The sequence below is a fragment of the Podarcis raffonei genome, chromosome 5 (assembly GCF_027172205.1).
Source record: "Podarcis raffonei isolate rPodRaf1 chromosome 5, rPodRaf1.pri, whole genome shotgun sequence".
NCBI classification, from domain to species: Eukaryota; Metazoa; Chordata; class Lepidosauria; order Squamata; family Lacertidae; genus Podarcis; species Podarcis raffonei.
In genome coordinates this window covers 68,097,937-68,118,307 of record NC_070606.1, presented here as the reverse complement: position 1 = coordinate 68,118,307, position 20,371 = coordinate 68,097,937, and the positions used below count along the sequence as shown (strand labels likewise).

The following is a 20,371-nucleotide window of genomic DNA, read 5'->3' as shown; positions in this document are numbered from 1 at the left end:
TTCCTTGCTCTGGCAAGCATATGAGGCGACAGCAAGGCTTTCAAGTTTGCACAGAGGAAGTCAGAGAATGAGGAAGATAATCCAGCTGAGGCTACTCATTTCTTTTCTTTGATGGAGCTCTTATACTAGCAGTTTAAAAGACTAATACGTCTTCACAAAATTGAATACCTAGTGAAAAGCTCCCAGTTGCATTCTAACTGGCTAAAGGTATTTTGTTAAATCTCAGAGCGCTATATACAAGTTGAACCTATGCAGGGAATAAGCAGTGCTGAGTTCCACGGTGATCATTCTCAGGAAGCTGGCAGTCATGCCAAGCCTAATAACCTGGGTATTAAACTCTCTGGTTAGTGTGTGTGCCTGTGTTGGTTCTTCTTTATCATTAAGCCACACTTGAACCAGATGGAGGATTCCTTCCAGCGGAGGTCTTCTGGCAAGTAGAGAACTGACCTGGGTAAAGTAGGAGACGTGGCCGTAGGCCATAGGACTGTGTGCTATTAGGTAACTCTGGATTAGTGCAGTTCATGCATGCATGGCAGTGATGGGGAACCTCAGGCCCAGGGACTGAATGTGGCCCTTCAGACCGCTCTATCTGGTCCTTGAATCCCCCCCAGGCCACACACTCACACCCAAGATTTTTTGCTCGCTGGGATGTGTTCTTCCACCCCCCCCCACTTCTGTCCCTCCTGCTGGAATGTGCTCTAATGACTATTGCTTGTCCAGAGTGAGGAGACATGCCCTTTGGCACCTGAGGCAAACCACAGAACGGTGTTCACTCCTGCCAGATAAGAAAGGGTGAGTGAACATTGGGAACAAAGTGTGTTGGGGGGGGTCAAATCCACCTTACCCAGTGGTTGAAGTGGGAATCAAATGTTGTTGTTTGTGGGGGGGGGGCTGCTCTGTAGCACACTAGGTGGGTGCAGAGCCCAGGAGACCCCAGAGGGCAGCCCCTGCCATTTTCTTCCTATGGGGAGGGGGGGTAAGAGACCACCCAGAGGCTGCATTGGAAAGGGTTGCTGAGAAGGTGGCAGATCTGGCCTCCAAGGAGTGCCCTGAGGCTGTTGCTGTTATCATGGCAGCGTCAGCAGCAGCAGGTGATGCATTCTTTGGAGATTGGATCCTGCCACCTGAGGCACTTGCCTTGCCTTGCCTTGCCTCATGGGTGGGCCAGCCCTGTAGCCAACTGTACCAAGGTAAGATCACTATGTGTTGCTCTGCCCACTTTTGTCCCTGGCTCTTGGCCCTTGTCAGACTGCCCAGAACAGGCATCCCCAAACTCGGCCCTCCAGCTGTTTGGGGACTACAACTCCCATCATCCCTAGCTAACAGGACCAGTGGTCAGGGGTGATGGGAACTGTAGTTCCAAAACAGCTGGAGGACTGAGTTTGGGAATGCCTGGCCCAGAAGGTAACGCAAGCCCCTCACTAAAAGGATTCCCCACCACTGTTGTATAACAAACCATCAGGAAGTATTGGATAATGTGCAAGAGAGAATTGCTACTGTCCACTCACCTGCTACACCCATTCTTTAGCAGTTCTACGATAATAAATATATGCTTGAAGAACTGCACTGGCTTTATTTATTTTCATTTATTCTGCTTTTATTTTTTATTTGTTTTCATCTTTAGGGTTTTGAATGTTATTTTACAAATACTGTCAATAAACAGAGAAACGTCCTTACCCACTGTCATCACACAGGTGCCAAAAACAGAGAAAGCGGCCATGGTGCTTCTCATGCCCAGGGTGCTTATAGGAAAAGGAATATATTTTATCGATTCATTTATTATATGCCTCTTCCTACTAGAAAACAGGCTTCTGAGCAGTTTGCAAAGCATAAAAACCAGTTGCGTAAGGATTAAACAGCCGTAATTAAAGCACACAATATAACAATCTCATGATTAATGCATTTTTAAAAATCTGTAATTAAAGTAAAGAATAAAACAATCCCATCAAAGCAAAATTGCAACTAAAGCAGGAGAGTTGGGTTGAGAGATCAAGGGAATGCCTATGTAAGCAGGTGCATCTTCAAAAGGCATCAGAATACCAAGACAGAGGGGGCCTCTCATATTTCAGCAGAGAGTGCATTCCATCACACAGGTTCCACCAGTGAAAAAGCCCAATGATAATCATGCTCTGGCAAAACCAACTGAGCTTCAGTTGTTGATCTTAATGCCCTCACTGGGTAATGACAATGATAGCTCATGAAATTCAGCCTTGCTGCATGCTTCTCAAACTGTGGCCCAAACACCCAAGGTGCTGAATTTTCAGTGTCTCAATGAGACCACAATGAAAACGCTGGAGGGCCCCATATTTCTTGGAAGGTTCTGTTATATCTGCTGGCTCTGTGTAAAAGATTAGATGGGGCAGCTACACTTGGAAGTACTGGTGCTCTTATTATTGATTTGTTTACTGCCAGTATTGAGCTAGAAAGGCCTGCCAGAGCTGTTTATAAAGCAATATAAACAAGACACCTGATTTGACCAAATTCTTGAGGAGCTGGTTTTGTAACCTTGTGTCATTTGTATGGACACCAGAAGCCTCTGCCGAATCAGGCCAATGGCCCATCTAGTCCAGCATCCTGTTCTCTCACTGGCCAACCAGAAGACTGTGGGAAGCCTGGAGACAGGAAGTGAGTGCAAGACAGTGGAGGTGGAACATAGGTGTTGTGGTTAGTAGCCAACGATAGCTTTATGAATCTGTGTAATCTTTATAGTCATCCAAGTTGCTGGCCCTCACAGTCTCCTGCAGAAGTGAGTTCCATAGTTTAACTATGAGCTGCACGAAGATACGTTTTCTTTCATCTGCCCTGAATCTTTCAACATACAGCTTCACTGAATGCCCGTGAGTTATCCATATTTATCCATTTTCTCCATGCCATGCAAAGTTTTATAACCTTCTACCTTGCCTTCATTATTAAATGCCTCCTAGCTTCTGAACCAGGGATGCGGGTGGCGCTGTGGGTCAAACCACAGAGCCTAGGACTTGCCAATCAGAAGGTCGGCGGTTCGAATTCCCCGCGATGGGGTGAGCTTGTGTTGCTCGGTCCCTGCTCCTGCCAACCTAGCAGTTCGAAAGCACATCAAAGTGCAAGTAGATAAATAGGTACCGCTCCGGCGGGAAGGTAAATGGCATTTCTGTGCACTGCTCTGGTTTACCAGAAGCGGCTTAGTCATGCTGGCCACATGACCCGGAAGCTGTACACTGGCTCCCTCAGCCAATAAAGCGAGATGAGCGCCGCAACCCCAGAGTCGGTCACGACTGGACCTAATGGTCAGGGGTCCCTTTACCTTTTTAGCTTCTGAACCATAATTTGAGGACTGGCTGATAATAAAAGAGTGTTTCATAATAACTGTTCTATAATGAAATCGCATGGAGGAAGCTTTTCTAGAACTTCCTAGAAATGTTTACATTGTGGGTTAAACTGAAAGCCCATGCAGGAAAGAAACAACATCAAGATCTAAATGAATAAAGGGTCTGGAAACCAAGACTTATGAGGAGTGCTTGAAGGAGCTGGGTGTGTTTCGCCTGGAAATGAGGAGACTGAGAGGAGATAAGATAGCCATCTTCAAATATCTTAAGGGCTGTCACATGGAGGAGGGAGCATGCTTGTTTTCTCCTGCTCTGGAGGGTGGGACTCGAACCAATGGCTTCAAGTTGCAAGAGAGGAGATTCCGACTAAACATTTGGCAGTGGAACAGACTTCCTCTGGAGGTGGTGGACTCTCCTTCCTTGGGCTTTTAAAGCAGAGGTTGGGTGACCATCTCTCATGGATGCTTTAGCTGATATTCCTGCATTGCAGGGGGTTGGACGAGATGACCCTTGGAGTCCCTTCTTACTCTAAGGTTCTATGATTCTATGAATATATCATACGCAATCAAGTCCAAGAAAAATTCTTTTAAAAAATAAGTTTATTTGTAGTTTTCATTTGTAATAAACAATTCAACAAAGAAATAAAAACAGTCCTCACATATTGAACTTCGACTCCCTCCCCCTCTTCCAGATGTTCCATGAATTTACCCCCATTTCCCCCCCTCTGCATATCCCAGTTAACTCTCTTTATTCTTTTCCTCCTCTATTTCATACATGTTTTAGAAACTGCAAGTTTTTACAGTAATCCTGCTAATGCCTTAAATTGTTTACAATTTGTTTGTAAATACCCAATAAATTATTTTCCATTCCTTGATTAAAAAAACAAATCTGTTGTCTTGATTTCTTATTCTTCTGGTAAGTTTCAGCATTTCTGCATTGTCCATTCATTTCTGTAACCATTCTTCTTTTGTCCAGACTTCTTCTTTCCATTTTTGGGTGGATATCATTCTTGCATCAGTGCTTGCATACATAAATAAATTTCTGTATTGTTTAGGTAACTCTGATCCCATAATTCCCAAGAGAAAAGCTTCTGGGTTGTTGTTTTTAACAAATGTTAACTTGAACATCTTTTTCAATTCATTATATATCATTGCCCAGTAAACTTTAACCTTATGACAAGACCACCACATATGGAAAAAGGTACTTTCTTTCCTGTCCAAGAAAAATCCCACCCCCCTGCACCCCCCAAAAAATCCAATAATTTTTTGTAAAAATTTATAAATAATTTAAAAACAACAACACTGTTCGCTGAGTAATCGCAAAGGAAAGTGTTTTGTATTTCACAAAGTGAAAATAACCACATTCTGCAGCTAAGCACTCATATTGCTAGCGCTACTTTTCCTTTCGGTTATGTAACTTGGAAAGAAAGCAGTAGCAGCGCCTAAGTCCTGCAGGAACTGTGCCATGACTCCCTCTCCTGGTCCTGAATAGTCAATGTTACTGCTAACATTGAGGAAAAGCTCTGGGTCTTCTGAACTTCAGCTGCTTTCCTGTTGCTTGCAGGAAAGGCTTCCCCGTCCTTGCACACCCGCCGGCAATTGTCGGATGGAAATGGGGGGAGGGGTGTTGTTTGGTGGAACAGTAGCTCCTCCTGCTGTGATGCGGAGCAAGTGATATGATACCATGGGATTTGGTAGGTGATGTTTGCCCTCCCTTCAAAGATGCTTAGGGTGATTTCTAACGCACTTTGAGGTACCACAAATTTACACAAATCTGGTTCGTCAGGTATCAGAATACACACACAAAACAACTATCGTGGAGTAACTGAGGGATCTATTTAATTAATTGGAACCGAAACCAATGGCGCCAAGTTACAAGAAAGGAGATTCTGTCTAAACATAAGGAAGAATTTTCTGTCAGTAAGCACCATTCGACAGTGGAACGGACTCCTTCGGGAAGTGGTGGACTCTCCTTAAGAAAAGGTTGGATGGTCATCTAGTTGAGATTCCTGCATTGTGAGGGAGGAGGGGGTTGGACCAGATGACTCTGAGGGTCCTTTCCAACTCTACAATTCTATGATTTTGGTAAAATGGCAGAAAGCACCCCACACAGTAAAAACAAAAAAGGCACTGTACTGTATCCTATATCCTTAGTTTGTGATCAAATACTTCCTGGTCCTATGACCGTCAGGTACTGACATTAACATGGCTATACAGTCATATCTCTTGTTATGTTTGCTTCAGGTTACGTCTTTTCAGGTTGAGTCCTGCGGCGACCCAGAAGTACCGGAAAGGGTTACTTCCGGGTTTTGCCACTCGTGCATGCACATATGCGCAAAATGACGTCATGTGCGTGCGCAGACGCGGGTTGTGTTCCTTTCAGGTTGCAAACGGGGCTCCGGAACAGATCTTATTCGCAACCAGAGGTACCACTGTAATTGTGTTTTGCAAGTAGCAACACAGTTGCCCTTCCTAGCTATGTGTGGTATTTAGACAGAATGAGAAGGATGGTATGACTACTAGTCATCTTCACCAATGAGATCTTATACAGCAAATCTGCGTTCACATCACATGGCCGCCTGCCATCTTCAGCATGTTTACTTGGATGTAAAGTTAGTAGGTGGCCAGATGCAAAAGCAGGTTCTTGGCCTTCTGTACCATTAATAGCAGAACTGCACCTATAACAGCATGACAAGGTATATCTTTTGGGCAACTATTACAGGTGCAGAGACCATGTCCTCTTTTACACCTAGCTATCCTTGAAACCATTGAGCAAGTACATTTGGAACTGGGATTCTGGACTCCATCATCAGTAGGCTGTAAGTTCTGATGAAATATAGATTTCCTTCTACATAATTAACCTGCCCCACTGAAGCCATACGCAGAAGCATGTGTCTGCAGACACATTCCCTGCTAGAACTGCGCATGCAAAAGGGTGCCAGATCTCCCAAATGACAGCAACAAAGCTATGTGTGTTTGTCTGAGAATAAGCCAGACTTGACATTTCAATAAACATGCAAATGATCACACTCTGGATTTCTGTGTCAGCATTCAGAGCTGTAAAGGTAAAGGTAAAGGGACCCCTGACCATTAGGTCCAGTTGCAGACGACTCTGGGGTTGTGGCGCTCATCTCGCTTTATTGGCGAAGGGAGCCAGCGTACAGCTTCTGGGTCATGTGGCCAGCATGACTAAGCTGCTTCTGGTGAACTAGAGCAGCGCACGGAAACACCGTTTACCTTCCCACCGGAGCGGTACCTATTTATCTACTTGCACTTTGACGTGCTTCCGAACTGCTAGGTGGGCAGGAGCAGGGACTGAGCAACGGTAGCTCACCCCGTCGCGGGGATTCGAACCACCGACCTTCCGATCGGCAAGCCCTCACAACTAAAAATGAACAGAGAACCATGCGCACACCAGCACACATTGAGATGAGAGGCTTGATCTGGAAATAGTGGGACTGAATTCAGGCTTCCTGTTGTTGGCATCCATCTGTCTTGAGTGTGCGCATTCAGGAATGAAGTCAAACTGCAGCATTAGCAGCACCAAAGACACCTCCTTGGGGCGCAAGCCTGGGCAGTGTGTATGGAGGTCCTGGGCTGCCCATATGACAAGACCCCCATCCCAGGGCTCACTGATGTGGTCCAAAGGAAAGCAGAGCAAGACATCTGGCACCAGCTTGGCTGCAGGAGTTGCTGGAGGTGTACAAGGTGTCAACTAACTGATACAGTATAAGAATTGGAGACCCATGGTGCAGGGGAAGTCCCTAACTCACTGAGGATTTGAGACCCATCAGCTTCCTTTACCTGGTTTAGCCAGCCAGAGGAAGCCATTCCCAGCATGTCCCATGTATCTGCCATAGCTAGGATGACCGGATACCAAACAGGACAGGGTTCTTCTACTTTTAATAGTTGTGCAGAAGAGGGGATTTCAGCAGGTGTGCCTAGCTGGTGCAGGGCAGTTAGTAAAGGTACAGGAGCCCTCTCCTTGTCTGGTGCCTGGTGACCTGAGCCACAGCATACAGGCAGCCTACTGCTGCTGTCACATATTACAGGACAGAGGACAAGATTGTTAGGATCAAGGGGTTGGATGCAAAGCAAATACTCTGTCCCTTGAATGAATTATTGCATAAAGCTCCTACAGCAAAAGTCTACTGAGACTTAAATACAAAGCCCAGGTTCTGATATTTTCATATATTTGCAACCTAATTAAAAAGTAGAGAGTGATAATCTCGCCACATTTATGAATACACTTGTTTATACTGCACTAGAAGCATATTTTCTGTTTAAAACAGTAGGCTAGATTTCTGAGGATCTGCAGAAGTGACCCAGAGTTTTCAAAGGCTGGACCAATGCAAAAAAAAGGACAGGCCTTTTAAACCTGCATAACTCCGTAAAAGAAACAGTTTCACCAGGCACAACTTGCCCTTCAATTTCAGTTAAATGATTGCTCCCTTTACTACCAGTCCTTAAGTCCCACTGCAGCTTTATTTTTTGGTTTTGTTTATGCTTTAAAAGAACATATTGCAAAAGCAAACTTCCATCAGCTTGCAGGGATTGTCCACTCTTATGAAGGTGTGACCTGGTTCATCAGTTTTATATAACCCACATCCCCCCTTGTCCTTCTTGCCTCCTTTCATCTTGTGTTTTCTTGCATTTGTAAACTGTGTTTGTGTGTGTGTGCACGCACACAATTTAAGTACCAAATAAAACATGCATAAAATAATAATGACCCAATTAGAATTGTCACCTTTTTTTTCTGGAACAACTCTTCTACTCAGTGAACGAACACTAAACAGGCTGAAGTTTTTGCAGCATGGAAATGCAATGCTACTTTTAAACAAAAACTTAACAACCTTAACAGAAAAAATCCCTTGCATTCTATGCAGTTATTCCACCTCAAAGTCTGATAACAACATAAGGAGTGCTTGAAAGGAAGACATTCAGGCTGAAGAGGAGTTTTTCCCAACCTAACATTATTTTGGAACTGATAGATAAGGTAGTTTAAGTGCTGCTGTTAGAGCATTCTAGGAGACATCCTGGTTTCCCCAAAGGCAGCTTTTAATACTGCCATCCTGGTGCTATCGTTGCTAATGGCTTTTCAAGAGGAGAGGATAAAAAGAGAAGAGTTACACTAAGAGAGGTGCTAAAATACAAGGTGATGACATTCACTCTTCCTAACTCTCATCAAACAAATCAGTGTGCATAATTAGCGTCCGGATTCTGACGGGTCATTAATTAGTATGCACAGTGTTTGTTTAAGCGGATCCCTCCCCCTTGCTCTCTACTTTTAAACTGAAAAGAACTTCTAATTGCTTTCAACTTGGAGCACCATAGCAACCAAATGTTGACTATCAAGTTTAGAGGGTTCTCCCAGTGCTTGTAGGTAGGCTTCTCAATGAATCTTGCCATACGAGTTCAGGATTCGTGTCTCATCTTGGAAGTTCAACAGGGGAAATATCTAAGCAAATTGACACTATTATTTAGCAGAACAGCTCACTTTCTTAATGGTTTAGCACAAAAGACAGCCTGTGTGGATTTTGTTTTCTTTGGGAAGCTATCTGGCTACCTTTGGGGTGGGAGGAAACAGACGTACAGCAGCCACCTAATAAAAGGGGGAATTGGTTGATCCTATTGGATAATCAGCAATAATCAAAACTTCACTCCAAATAAGGGATGGAATTGGGCATAGAATGACACCGTCATAATATAGTATTACTATTACTATTAATACTACAGTTGTACCTTGGAAGTTGAATGGAATCCCTTCTGGAAGTCCGTTCGACTTCCAAAACGTTTGAAAACCAAATCGTGGCTTCTGATTGGCTGCAGGAAACTCCTGAAGCCAATAAGAAGCCATGGAAGCCGTGTCGGACATTCAGGTCCCAAAAGAACGTTTGCAAACCGGAACAATCACTTCCGGGTTTGCAGCATTTGGGAGCCAAAATGTCCAAGTTCCAGGGCGTTTGGGATCCAAGGTATGACTGTATTACCAACATTACAAAATACCAGCTGTTTTCTACTTAGTCTTCACCAATACCTTATCAAGCCCTGATCAAGTCCGCCTAGGTCTTGAAGATGCAAGATCCTTCAACGAGAACCATATAGAATCATAGATCTGTAGAGTTGGAAGGGACCACAAAGGTCATGTAGCCCAACTCCCTGAAGTGCAGGGATCTTTCGCCCAACGTGGGTTCGATCCCACGACCCTGATATGAAGAGTCTCATGCGCTACTGACTGAGCTATTCCAGGACTATGCTGCAAAGTTCTGCTAAACAGTACCATCTCAAACTCCAGGTGAGGAATAGCATGTTTGGATGCTCTCTCTTATAAAAAGCCTTCTGCACATCTAGAACACTTGCAAGCTAAGGAACACAACTGCTTCTTCTTCTTTCCTTCAGTTGCAGTGGAGCAATGGAGACAAGTTTCCCCTACTGTCTGTAATCCTGGGAAGTAGAAATTCACCAGGTTTGGAACAGGCAATAGCTCAGTGGTAGAGTGTCTGCTTTGCATGACACAGAAGGTTCTGGGTTCAAACCCTGACACCTCCAGGTGGGACTTGCAGAAATCCTTGCCTGAAATCCTGGAGAGCTACTGCCAATTGGTGTAGAGACAATACTGAGTCCGATGGATCAATGGTCTGGCTCAATATGCTCCAATTTAACAGTAGCTGCATAAGAAAAGTTAAGAAAAGTAGCTGCATAAACGCAAGACCAGCATCTCGCTGTGGTTTCTATTTTTATTAATAAGTTGTTAATTCTTTTAATAGCATATGAAAAGGAACATTATATAAGTCACATACACTAAACAGCCCAAGAGAAGATTCTATAAAATAATTTAGATGCATTAAATAAATACAATAAAATAGCAGCCTTCTACAATGCAGGCTACGCAGCGGTTTACTTCGTCTTGAAGTACCCTGGTCTTTAGTACACCTACAGGAGCAGACTTGCTCCAAAAAGTGTTTTAAAGAGGCATATCTATAAGATACATATAAAAGAGGGTCTAAGATTAGAAATAAGGTTTCTCCAAGACAAGTTTTACCACGGTCTCCACATGTCTAATGACCCCATGTTAATGCCATTGTGTGCAAAATGAGACTGCAGGATCTGACCGGGAGGAGACGACTCGCGCTGGTTACAGTGCGAGGGTGTTTGGGGCTGGAATGGCTTTTTCAACCCTGGCTTGTCTTCGGCAGGCTGGAACTGATCCTGAGATTGGTTGGACCCTGTGCTATTCCCCTTGCTGTTCCCAGGGGTGGTAGAACTCAAGTCTGCCTTGCAGGTTTCCTCACTAGATCTGGGCAAGGATTTCAGCAGGTGGTTCAGTAGACGTGCCCCAAGGGTCTTGTCCATCCATTCGCAGGTCAGGAGGAGATTGTGGACTTCGTGCATACACTGGATATACCCAGTGCTGTACCTCTGCTGAGCTTCCAATCCCATTTTGGAATCTGCTGAACAAGAACAGAAGACGCTTCCTGTTATTAAAGAGTCAAGACTATAGTTTATAACCAAAGTCCGCCCCTGCCCAATATAATGAAAAGTCGCCTCTTTTCATATAACACACATTCTCTTGTCACTGACAACAATCTAGCCTGATAGCCTGCTTCAGTATAGCACTTTAGTATTCTTTGCAAGTGCAAACATCATTGTTTTATGTGCTTAGTTCACCAAGATATATTTGGTTGCTAAGAATGGTCTACAAACCCTCTGAGGTTCACAGTATCACCTTTGCTTACAGAGTGATGTATAATGTGTTAAAAACCAAGCCGCTAACCAATCCTAGCCATGTCCACTCAGAGGTAAGTCCAATTTAATTCAATATGACTTAATCTCAGGTAAGTGGAGTTAGGATTGCCATCTTTGTTAACATCTGGGCAATATCTATTTAGCCACTGCTAAGCTACTTAGCTGAAAATGTGAGCAAAATACCTTCAGGCAAAGTTTTGCTCTGTGGGGACCACCTCTGAAACATGTACAGCCCTTGGAAACTCTATACAAGTACCGTTACATTCTATTGCCTCATTTTGGTACCCTGGTTATTTTATCTTCAATGCTTTGGACTTCACACATGAAAAAATATATCTGGGGCTGTTTTGTCAAGCCTACACCAAGTGGGAGTCAGAAAGGCTATTATTACCCAGATGTATGCTCCCAGCCAGGGACGCGGGTGGTGCTGTGGGTTAAACCACAGAGCCTAGGACTTGCTGATCGGAAGGTCGCGGTTCGAATCCACACGACGGGGTGAGCTCCCGTTGCCCGGTCCCTGCTGCTGCCAACCTAGCAGTTTGAAAGCACGTCAAAGTGCAAGTAGATAAATAGGTACCGCTCCGGCGGGAAGGTAAACGCCGTTTCTGTGCGCTGCTCTGGTTCGCCAGAAGCGGCTTAGCCATGCTGGCCACATGACCCGGAAGCTGTACGCTGGCTCCCTCGGCCAGTAAAGCAAGATGAGCGCCGCAACCCCAGAGTCGGCCATGACTGGACCTAATGGTCAGGGGTCCCTCTACCTTTACCTTATGCTCCCAGCCTAAAGAGGAAACCTTTATAGGCCTTTCTGTGGAGGTGGCACCAAGGGTTAGTTTGGGTTAGAAGAGCCATCTCAGTACCTGTTAAGCCTTTACTTCCAAGGAGATGCTCCAGACTACACAAGGCAACTGTTACAAGAAGCCATGAATTCCTAGTTGTAGCCCCAACATGCCTGTCACTGCAACTTCATAAATGAAACTATTGTTGCTGCCATGTTGAGTCCCTTGCACATGCACTGTTAAAGGCAAGGACTTCAACCGATACTTTATAGTATGGCTATGAACAGTGCTAACAGCCCTCCATCTTAAGTATTGATATCATGTAAGAAAATGGGTACTCCCAGTCAGTAATTTTCCCCCTCTCAGCTTTGCATTAACACTCTAAACTAGAAATGGGATATTGAGAAGTACTTTGTGAAAGCACATTCTTTAAGAGGCTTACACCATTATAGTGTGGACTTGCTGAGGCACTGGAGACACCAGAAGGTGAGAATTACAATTCAAGGACTGCAGTATGAATGTTTGGGAAATAGGATCCTTCTATGGTTTTGTTTGAAGATGTTGAGTGGTGTGGACAGCCTTCAATAAACAATACAGTAAGCAGATTGTCTGAGAAGGCCCCTTCGGTGCTATAATATCTAGTCAGAAGTGAGTTTGATCGGACTTTCGCCCAGGTAAGTATACATAGGATTGCAGCCTTGGTATTTTTTATTTAGCATGGAGTCCAGTAGTCACTGCTTAAACTGTTCCGTGTCACTGTTTATACAATTTACAAAGTTTTATCAGTAACATCAGGCTGGAAAAGTACTGTCTTCTGACTTTTCTGTTTTACTTTTCGAACAATAAGATTGGACGGAACTATGTTCAAAGCAGTGCAGAAGTTACAGAGGTTTGAATAAACACGAAGGGGTAGAAGAGTAAAGCATACAAGTACATAAATCCACTTACCCATAACTTTGCTATTTTGGATATTCTGGAGATGCTTTACAGTCATTTCGAGGATATCTGCTTTTTCAAGTTTAGATTGCTGTTTAAAAGTGCAGCAACAAAGTGGGTTATTAGTGACAAAGAATTGTTTTTGAACAATGCTGAAAAAATAAAGCAAAAAGGAAGATGGCGCAGAGGCACGCTAAAAACCGACACTTACATCAAGCCGAAAGGCCCCAACAACAGTCTCCTTGAGCTGGTCCAAGCAGTTGTTGATCCTCTCCCTTCGTTTTCTTTCAATCAAAGGTTTTCTTAACTACAGTGATTAGAGGGAGAATGTTAAGAGTACCTTTTCTACATGGAAAGCTTGGGTCCTGCTTTTGGCTACTGGTCTTGTCAGTTCAAATGCACATAGGGCTTCAATGTTTTTGTTCTTAAAAACAGATGCCTTTTCCATATAGCAGCAAATAATTCATGGGTACCACTGTGGCCAGTATTTTACCAGTTCCGTTGTCTCTCCTGACACACACCCATACACCAGATTTCCACCTAGTTCAATTTTGTATAAAGTCTGACAAGGAAAACTGACAACTCAATCCTATACGTGTTTACTCAGAAGTAAGCCCTATTCCCGGGTAAGTGTGCGTAGGATTGCTGAACTGGGTTTTGCCTAACAACCCAGTTACCAAGGAAGAAACAGGAAACTGTGATTTCAATTATGTCCAGGGCATGAGCTTTGTTATAAAACTCTCCATAAAAGCTTTTTACAAGTTTCCCATAATCTAATATATTGTGGTTTTTATTAAAAAATTCATTCCACAACCCACCCAGTCAGACAATTCTTTTGACAACCACTTGCAGTTGTATTTTTGCTGCTGATTGTGATGGAAATCAGGTCAGGTGGAACATTAAATCCCTGCAGTGCTGTCGGCTTTCATTTCTACAACAGCATATACTAAATTCTACACACAAATAATCTACTTTCTAAAAAAAAATAGTTTGTGATTAAAATTAAGCATATAAAGCAAAATTAAGAGCAGTAAATATAGTTTATATAAACTAGATATATTTTTCTCCTGGGTCACATGTATGGACTGAAATATACAACTCCATATTAAATATGTGTGTACAGATAACAGTCAGAGTCTGCACACACCCATGTGTTGTGTACTTTACCTTTGGTGCCAAATTGCTCTTAGCTTATCTCTCAATACTGTCTGTGGGTTAGTCGCTTGAGAGCTAAATTAGGAGTTACCTCCTAGTAAAACACAGAAACAGCGACCGCTAGAATGCAAACGCATAGGGTTGCACACAATATTAGTCCTACTCAGAGTAGAGCCATTGAAATGAATGGGCATGCCTAACCTTATATCCATTCATTTCAATGGCTGTTAGTTGGATACAACCCATTGCATGTCCTTAAACTCTCAAGACATCTTCTATCTCAAGCCACTTACAGAATGTGACATACCTTCCTTTCCTCTTTGGTGTTGGAAAGCTTCTGCACGTAGCTGGCCAGGGTTGTGGCAGTCATTGTAATCCACTTCGCCTGCCCCAAGGCTTAGGGGAGAAAGGGGAGAAAGCCCTTTGGCAGCTGGCTGCTCCCCTTGCCTTCTGGGGCTTTCTCTTACATGATTGCCCTGCTCTGCTTGCATTTATAGTCTGGTATTAGCATGTGAATGAAGGCATTGCTTGGCTAGCCCTCTTTTCCCACAGGAGGGGTTGAGACCAGAGGCTTGTGACCATCAATCAAGGCTGACAGGTCACTACTTTTCAATGGGCAAATCGTACACATGCACACACACATCCCGCTCCTAAAGAGCAACAGATGTCCAGCCTCTACAAAGCTATGCTTGGCAGAAATCTTTTGTTAAGGAGACGGCAGAGAATGAGAGCACTACGTGAAGGCTGTGCGGCCCCTCTCAATTGGCACCGATTCCCATGGAAAGGGAGGCTACAACAGGGTAAAACCAGTTACACCTGGGCAATTGGGGTTAGTGGTTTTGTTGTCTTTTGTGTACAGGTTCCACTTTTTTTGGTCTGCGAATCCTACATCTCACGCTCTTGATCTTCCCATCAAAATAGTCTGCATTAAGAAGTGCCCAACTGGGGTAGACTTTGGTGATCTTTTGTAATATGGCGCCCTGTGTGAGACCAACATCTGGCTCCCACAATGGATCTTCTCAGTTATGGATCTTCTCAATTTTATGCCCCCTTGGCTCGGCCCCTTGTGCTGGGGAACTGCCTGCACAGCCTTATTTCTGGCACCGATGCCAGTCTTCTAAACAGGAACTGTGGAATGTAATCTCTCAGGAGTTGCCTACATATCTTGCTTTGTGCTATAACTGGTAGACTTTTGATCCTTGGGCAAAAATTAAGTTTAGTACCCAGGTTACTTCCTGGAGATAGGCAGATGTGTCAGTTCCATTTTATCCGATGACAACAGAGGTGCAGATAACATGAAACTGCCACAGCTGTCTATCTCCAGAACTTGTGCGGAAGAAGCCACTGAATTTGCATTGACAAGAACCAATGATACCAATCTTATCGTTGCTAAGGAATACTCCAAAAGGGCACCGCACCTGCATTTTGGAACTCCCTCCCCAGGGAGACCTGCCTAGTCCCCTCTTTTCTGGTTTTTCATTGGCAAAGCCCTTGTTGTTCAGACAGGCCTTTCACCTACCAAGGGGAGTTGACTTTTGCTGCTGCTGTTTTTTGTCTCCTTCTCATTGGCTGCTGCTTCTAATCTGTTTGCATTGTTTTTAATCTGCTCTATTTTTTAATATATAGATACAGAGATATTTTAATTGTGCTTTTTTTTAGAGACATCACCTTGCCAACAAAGGTCCGTATAGTAAAAGCTATGGTTTTCCCAGTAGTGATGTATGGAAGTGAAAGCTGGACCATAAAGAAGGCTGATCGCCGAAGAATTGATGCTTTTGAATTATGGTGCTGGAGGAGACTCTTGAGAGTCCCATGGACTGCAAGAAGATCAAACCTATCCATTCTTAAGGAAATCAGCCCTGAGTGCTCACTGGAAGGACAGATCTGAGGCTGAGGCTCCAATACTTTCGTCACCTCATGAGAAGAGAAGACTCCCTGGAAAAGACCCTGATGTTGGGGAAAATGGAGGGCACAAGGAGAAGGGGACGACAGAGGACAAGATGGTTGGATAGTGTTCTTGAAGCTACCAGCATGAGTTTGACCAAACTGCGGGAGGCAGTGGAAGACAGAAGTGCCTGGCGTGCTCTGTCCATGGGGTCATGAAGAGTCGGACACGACTAAACGACTAAACAACAACAACAATGCACATGTCCCAAAATGGTATTTCATGTTATTGTTGCCCAGCTTCAGCTCTCAATGGTTATAGAAAGCTCTGTGAGGACCAGAGAGCATGTTGTGCAAAAGAGCTGATCTTCCTAAGTGCATTTAAAAGTTTTAAAACCAGCTGTGTGAGGAAACAGCAGTACTGGGAAAGGAGCTAATTATTTTACCTGTATTAACTTCCTGATCTAAATTCCACCCACCAGTTGCTATCATTCCAAATGTGATGTGGTGGGGGGTGTCAGAAGATGGGTAACATTTATAGCTGTTTGTGGAAGTTTTCACTTGTTCTTAAAACTGCTCCACCCAATTCGATTGAAGAATTATGGTGGTGGTGTTTTTTTTAACAGCCGAATCTTTTCTACAGAATTTTTTCTATATTTTTATTTCATTTTGATTTGATGCTTCTGCAGATTTCCCAAGCCGCGAGGTGGCCAGCTCACATGAGATGTCAGTAATGAATGAAATATGGAAAGAAGTCTCAGTGCATGGCCATTTTATTTATTGAAGGGATTTTTATACTACCCTTCAATAAAAATTCACAGGGCAGTTTGCAGAAAAAGAAAATACCAAAGCAATTAATTGCACAAATAAAATATGATAATAAAAACACAAGACCTAAAAGGCTGTAATATCTTCAAAGCTGTAGAAAAACAGATGGCTGCTCCTCCAAATATTAACTGCATGCACGACTCCTTGCATGCACTTTATCACATAATGATACATTCTTCAAAGGAGAATGATTGACTACCGGTACTTACAGTGATGGAGAAGGAGGGGAAAGTTTGTGCAATGCACAAGGGAGGGGAATGCAGAAACTTTGTACTATTTGCTTATTTATGTGCAGAGATTCAAATAAAGAAAGTATTACTGCAGTTTAAACAGAAATACAGTATATCTCACCATAGTGGTGAAGACTGACAAATTGAACTGCTCAGTCTTCAGTCCAGGAGCAGCCTATTAATGGACAATGTCAGCCTTGTTAAGGCTGTTTATCTTTAACTTGTACAGTGGTACCTTGGTTCTCAAACTTAATCCGTTCCGGAAGTCCATTCCAAAACCAAAGCGTTCCAAAACCAAGGCGCGCTTTCCCATAGGAAGTAAGGCAAAATGGATTAATCCGTTCTAGACTTTTCAAAACAACCCTAAAACAGCAATTTAACATGGATTCTACTATCTAATGAGACCATTGATCCATAAAATGAAAGCAATAAACAATGTACTGCAGTCACACAAGCAATCTATCAGTAGCTAAACTGGGTTCCACACAGTCACAAAAACAAAACAAAAAGCCACAAAAATGCAAAAGAAATAGCAAAAACAGATAGTCCTCAGCGTAACACTCAGAAAAGAAGTGTGGCACTCAAATCGGAAGCATAACACTCAAAACGGAGCATGTTCGGCTTCCGGGAAAAGTTCACAAACTGGAACACTTATTTCCGGGTTTGCAGTGTTTGGTTTCCAAGTTGTTTGAGTACCAAGGTGTTTGAGAACCAAGGTACCACTGTACTTGGAAAGGGCAGCCTTTCAAATAGGAGACTGTAAAGCAGGACACCTTAGCTTTGAAGGGAAGGCTTCAAATAAATGCCAGCCTTATTGTGCTCATCCTTCCTTGTCTCACCTTCTTGGTTCATGCTCAGTTCTATAGTAAGGTAGCAGCATTGTGGAGAACAGCAGTTCCTACTCACTTGCTAGATGGCACGACGTCTACATGCAACTCTTTTTTATAAAAAAGTGCAACAAAACAGAACTAGGAAAAAGAAAAACCCCAGAATGATAAAAACAATTCCAAAAATAATCTGCCAACTAGAATGTCTGGACAAAGAAGAAGGCCTTTGGCTGGTGCCAAATAGATTGTAATGAGCGCCTTCTTAGAAAGGACATTCCAGAGTTAAGGTGCCACCACAGAAGATGTCCTTCCCTTTGTAGAAGCAAAGCATATGTCCAGTAGAGAATGTGGAAACAGAGCAGCTATTTCACCTTTCACAAATAGTGGCACGGTAGCACCTCAGCAGCTCCAGGGATTTCTGTGTGGACAGCCTTTTGTGGCTGTTCCCAAGACTGCTTCTCTGGAATTCTGCTCTTGCATCTAACTTCATTTCTTATTCTCCCCTCCCTCCTTTTCATATCACAAGGCTGACAAACCAAAGGGCAACGGCAGGGCAGAGGCCAAGAATCCTTGTGCACAATGGGTGGGGAATTCCCATAGATCCCGGGCTTGGCGTCAGATTCATGGAAATACAAAGGATTGCAGCTTGAGCTTTCCTCTCTGGAGAAGATGCTCCTTGGTTTACCTAGCTCCTTGACTCCACTGTAAAATCATCGCGGTGATCTTACCATATCAGGCAGTGTGAAGGCATAAAAAGAGAATAGGTACGCCTTCAGGAGAGCACTTACATGAAAGGAGAGGGACATTATTCTTTAATTCTCTTTATTCGGGGTCAAGATCGACCGGGGGGGTCCGGCACACTTCCCTCTGCGCAGCTCTGCTCTTCCCCCCGGGACCTTTGACTCAGCAGAGCATAAAACACAGCGGAAGTAGAAGCTTGAACGTTCTGTCGTGTGGTAGCAATAACTCAGGCTGAACGCTGCAGTGTCCTTATCTTAAAGTCTTTATTGCTGTACAAATCAACACATCGTAAATCTTCCCGGTGAGACGCAACTCATGTTGCTCCTTTCTCCTTGAAGCAAACACGCAGACTGAAAAACACACGGAGAAATCCACGCCCCTTCCGTGTTCTCTGCCCGCCCTCAGAATGTGAGGCGTCATCACTCAGAACTCTTAACCCTGTCAGTTCTGAGCCCCCTCAACACCCCCTCTCGAATCACGTTCTGAGAGGACTTCTGAGTGTTCAACACCTTCCCCATTGCCTTCCGCCCCTTCCTGGCATCGTTGTTAGGCACCTGTTGAACCTCACAAACCTCAGGTTCGCACTGTGCGAAACCAACCCACGCATTTGTGACCTGAAACCTCTCAGGTGGAATTCCCTTTGTAGCCCTTGAAGACCGCCTGGGCACAAACTGGGGTGCTCCTCCTGACCCACTGGGGCCAGCATGTGCGTCTTCCTCATCAGAAGACTCCCCCTCTGACTTGACACGTCTGTGAGCTTTCTCCATTATGCGCACAGGAGATGAGGGCTCACTCTTGGACACTCCCTTCACAACCTGTGGAGACGCCCTACTCTGTTCAGGGACCTGGTCTCCACCAGCAGGTTCAGGCTCTGGCTCTCTTTCCTCCTCAGAGTCGGACAGACAATCTGAGTGAACGTCAGAGCGCACTTTGCGCCTAGCCCAGCCATCCTGCTCAAAGAACTCAGCCTGTTTACTGACCAGAAGCTTGGTCTGATCACCTTCTGGATATGCGAACCTCCATCCCTTTGTCGCAGGCTCATATCCACAGAAGATCATTTCCTGGTACCTTGGGCCACTCTCCTGCTGCAGAAACTTTGGTACAGGCACCATGGCTCTGCTACCAAAAGTGCGAAAGAAATGCACAAGCGGCTTCTGCCGATGAAGCAGGAAATACGGGGTGTCACCTACCACTGCATTGTAGCACCTGTTCATCGTGAAATTGGCCGTCTTTACCGCCTCCCCCCAAAAACTGTGAGGCAAACCAGAGTCATCCAGTAGAATTTCGGATGCTCGAACCAGAGCTTTACTCCTCAGCTCTGCCACGCCACTCTTCTGAGGCGAAGTCACCTTGTGACGTATCCCCCTCTGGCGAAAGAAACCCTTTAGAGCAGACCCAGTGACCTCAGAACCACGGTCAAACTGGAAACCTTGCACCTTGGTGGAGAACCTTAGTTCCACCTCCGCAACCCAATCTTTGATCAGTTGCGCTGCTTCCTCCTTCGTTCTCAGCGTGAACGCCCATGCGTTCCTTGTAAAATCATCTGTCAGCACCATCAGCCACTTGGCCTTGCCCAGACTTGGCTGTGGCATCCCTAAAAGGTCTGCATGCACAAGCTCAAAAGGCCTTGTGGTGACCCTCTCCACCCTGGGATCATTAAACCCCTTGTTTCTGGCTTTCCTGCAAGCCTTGCACTTCAAAGGTTTACCACATTCTTTTACCTTGCAACCTTTGGTGCACTCTGATAACAACTGGACGTCCTCACAGGACCCATGTGACATCCTCTTGTGCCACACGCAAGCACACGACACATGAGTGTGGTCAGTGGCTTTCCCCTCACCCTCGAGAGGTGATTCCAGAACAAAGAGGTTGTTCTGATTTTTTCCAACACTTACGAGCTGCCTCCCACCTCTGGAAATTGTACAAACATTTTTTTCAAAACTC

At 44.4% G+C, this 20,371-nt stretch overlaps 1 protein-coding gene across 4 annotated transcripts; it reads right to left on the bottom strand.

Annotated features, from left to right (window-relative positions):
- Positions 1-10,023: 10,023 nt before the first annotated feature.
- Positions 10,024-14,423, bottom strand: LOC128414546 (transcription cofactor HES-6-like). Of its 4 annotated transcripts, none has more exons than XM_053389967.1 (4): positions 14,211-14,423; positions 12,974-13,069; positions 12,775-12,853; positions 10,024-10,755 (listed from the first exon to the last, which is right to left on the bottom strand). In XM_053389967.1, exons 1-4 carry the CDS (start codon positions 14,406-14,408, stop codon positions 10,343-10,345), a joined length of 786 nt encoding a protein of 261 aa, XP_053245942.1. In that variant the 5' UTR covers positions 14,409-14,423; the 3' UTR covers positions 10,024-10,342. The 4 variants fall into 4 exon arrangements, with proteins under 4 accessions (XP_053245942.1, XP_053245943.1, XP_053245944.1 ...); XM_053389968.1 differs by having other exon boundaries at positions 10,024-10,752; XM_053389969.1 differs by having other exon boundaries at positions 14,225-14,391.
- Positions 14,424-20,371: the final 5,948 nt, after the last annotated feature.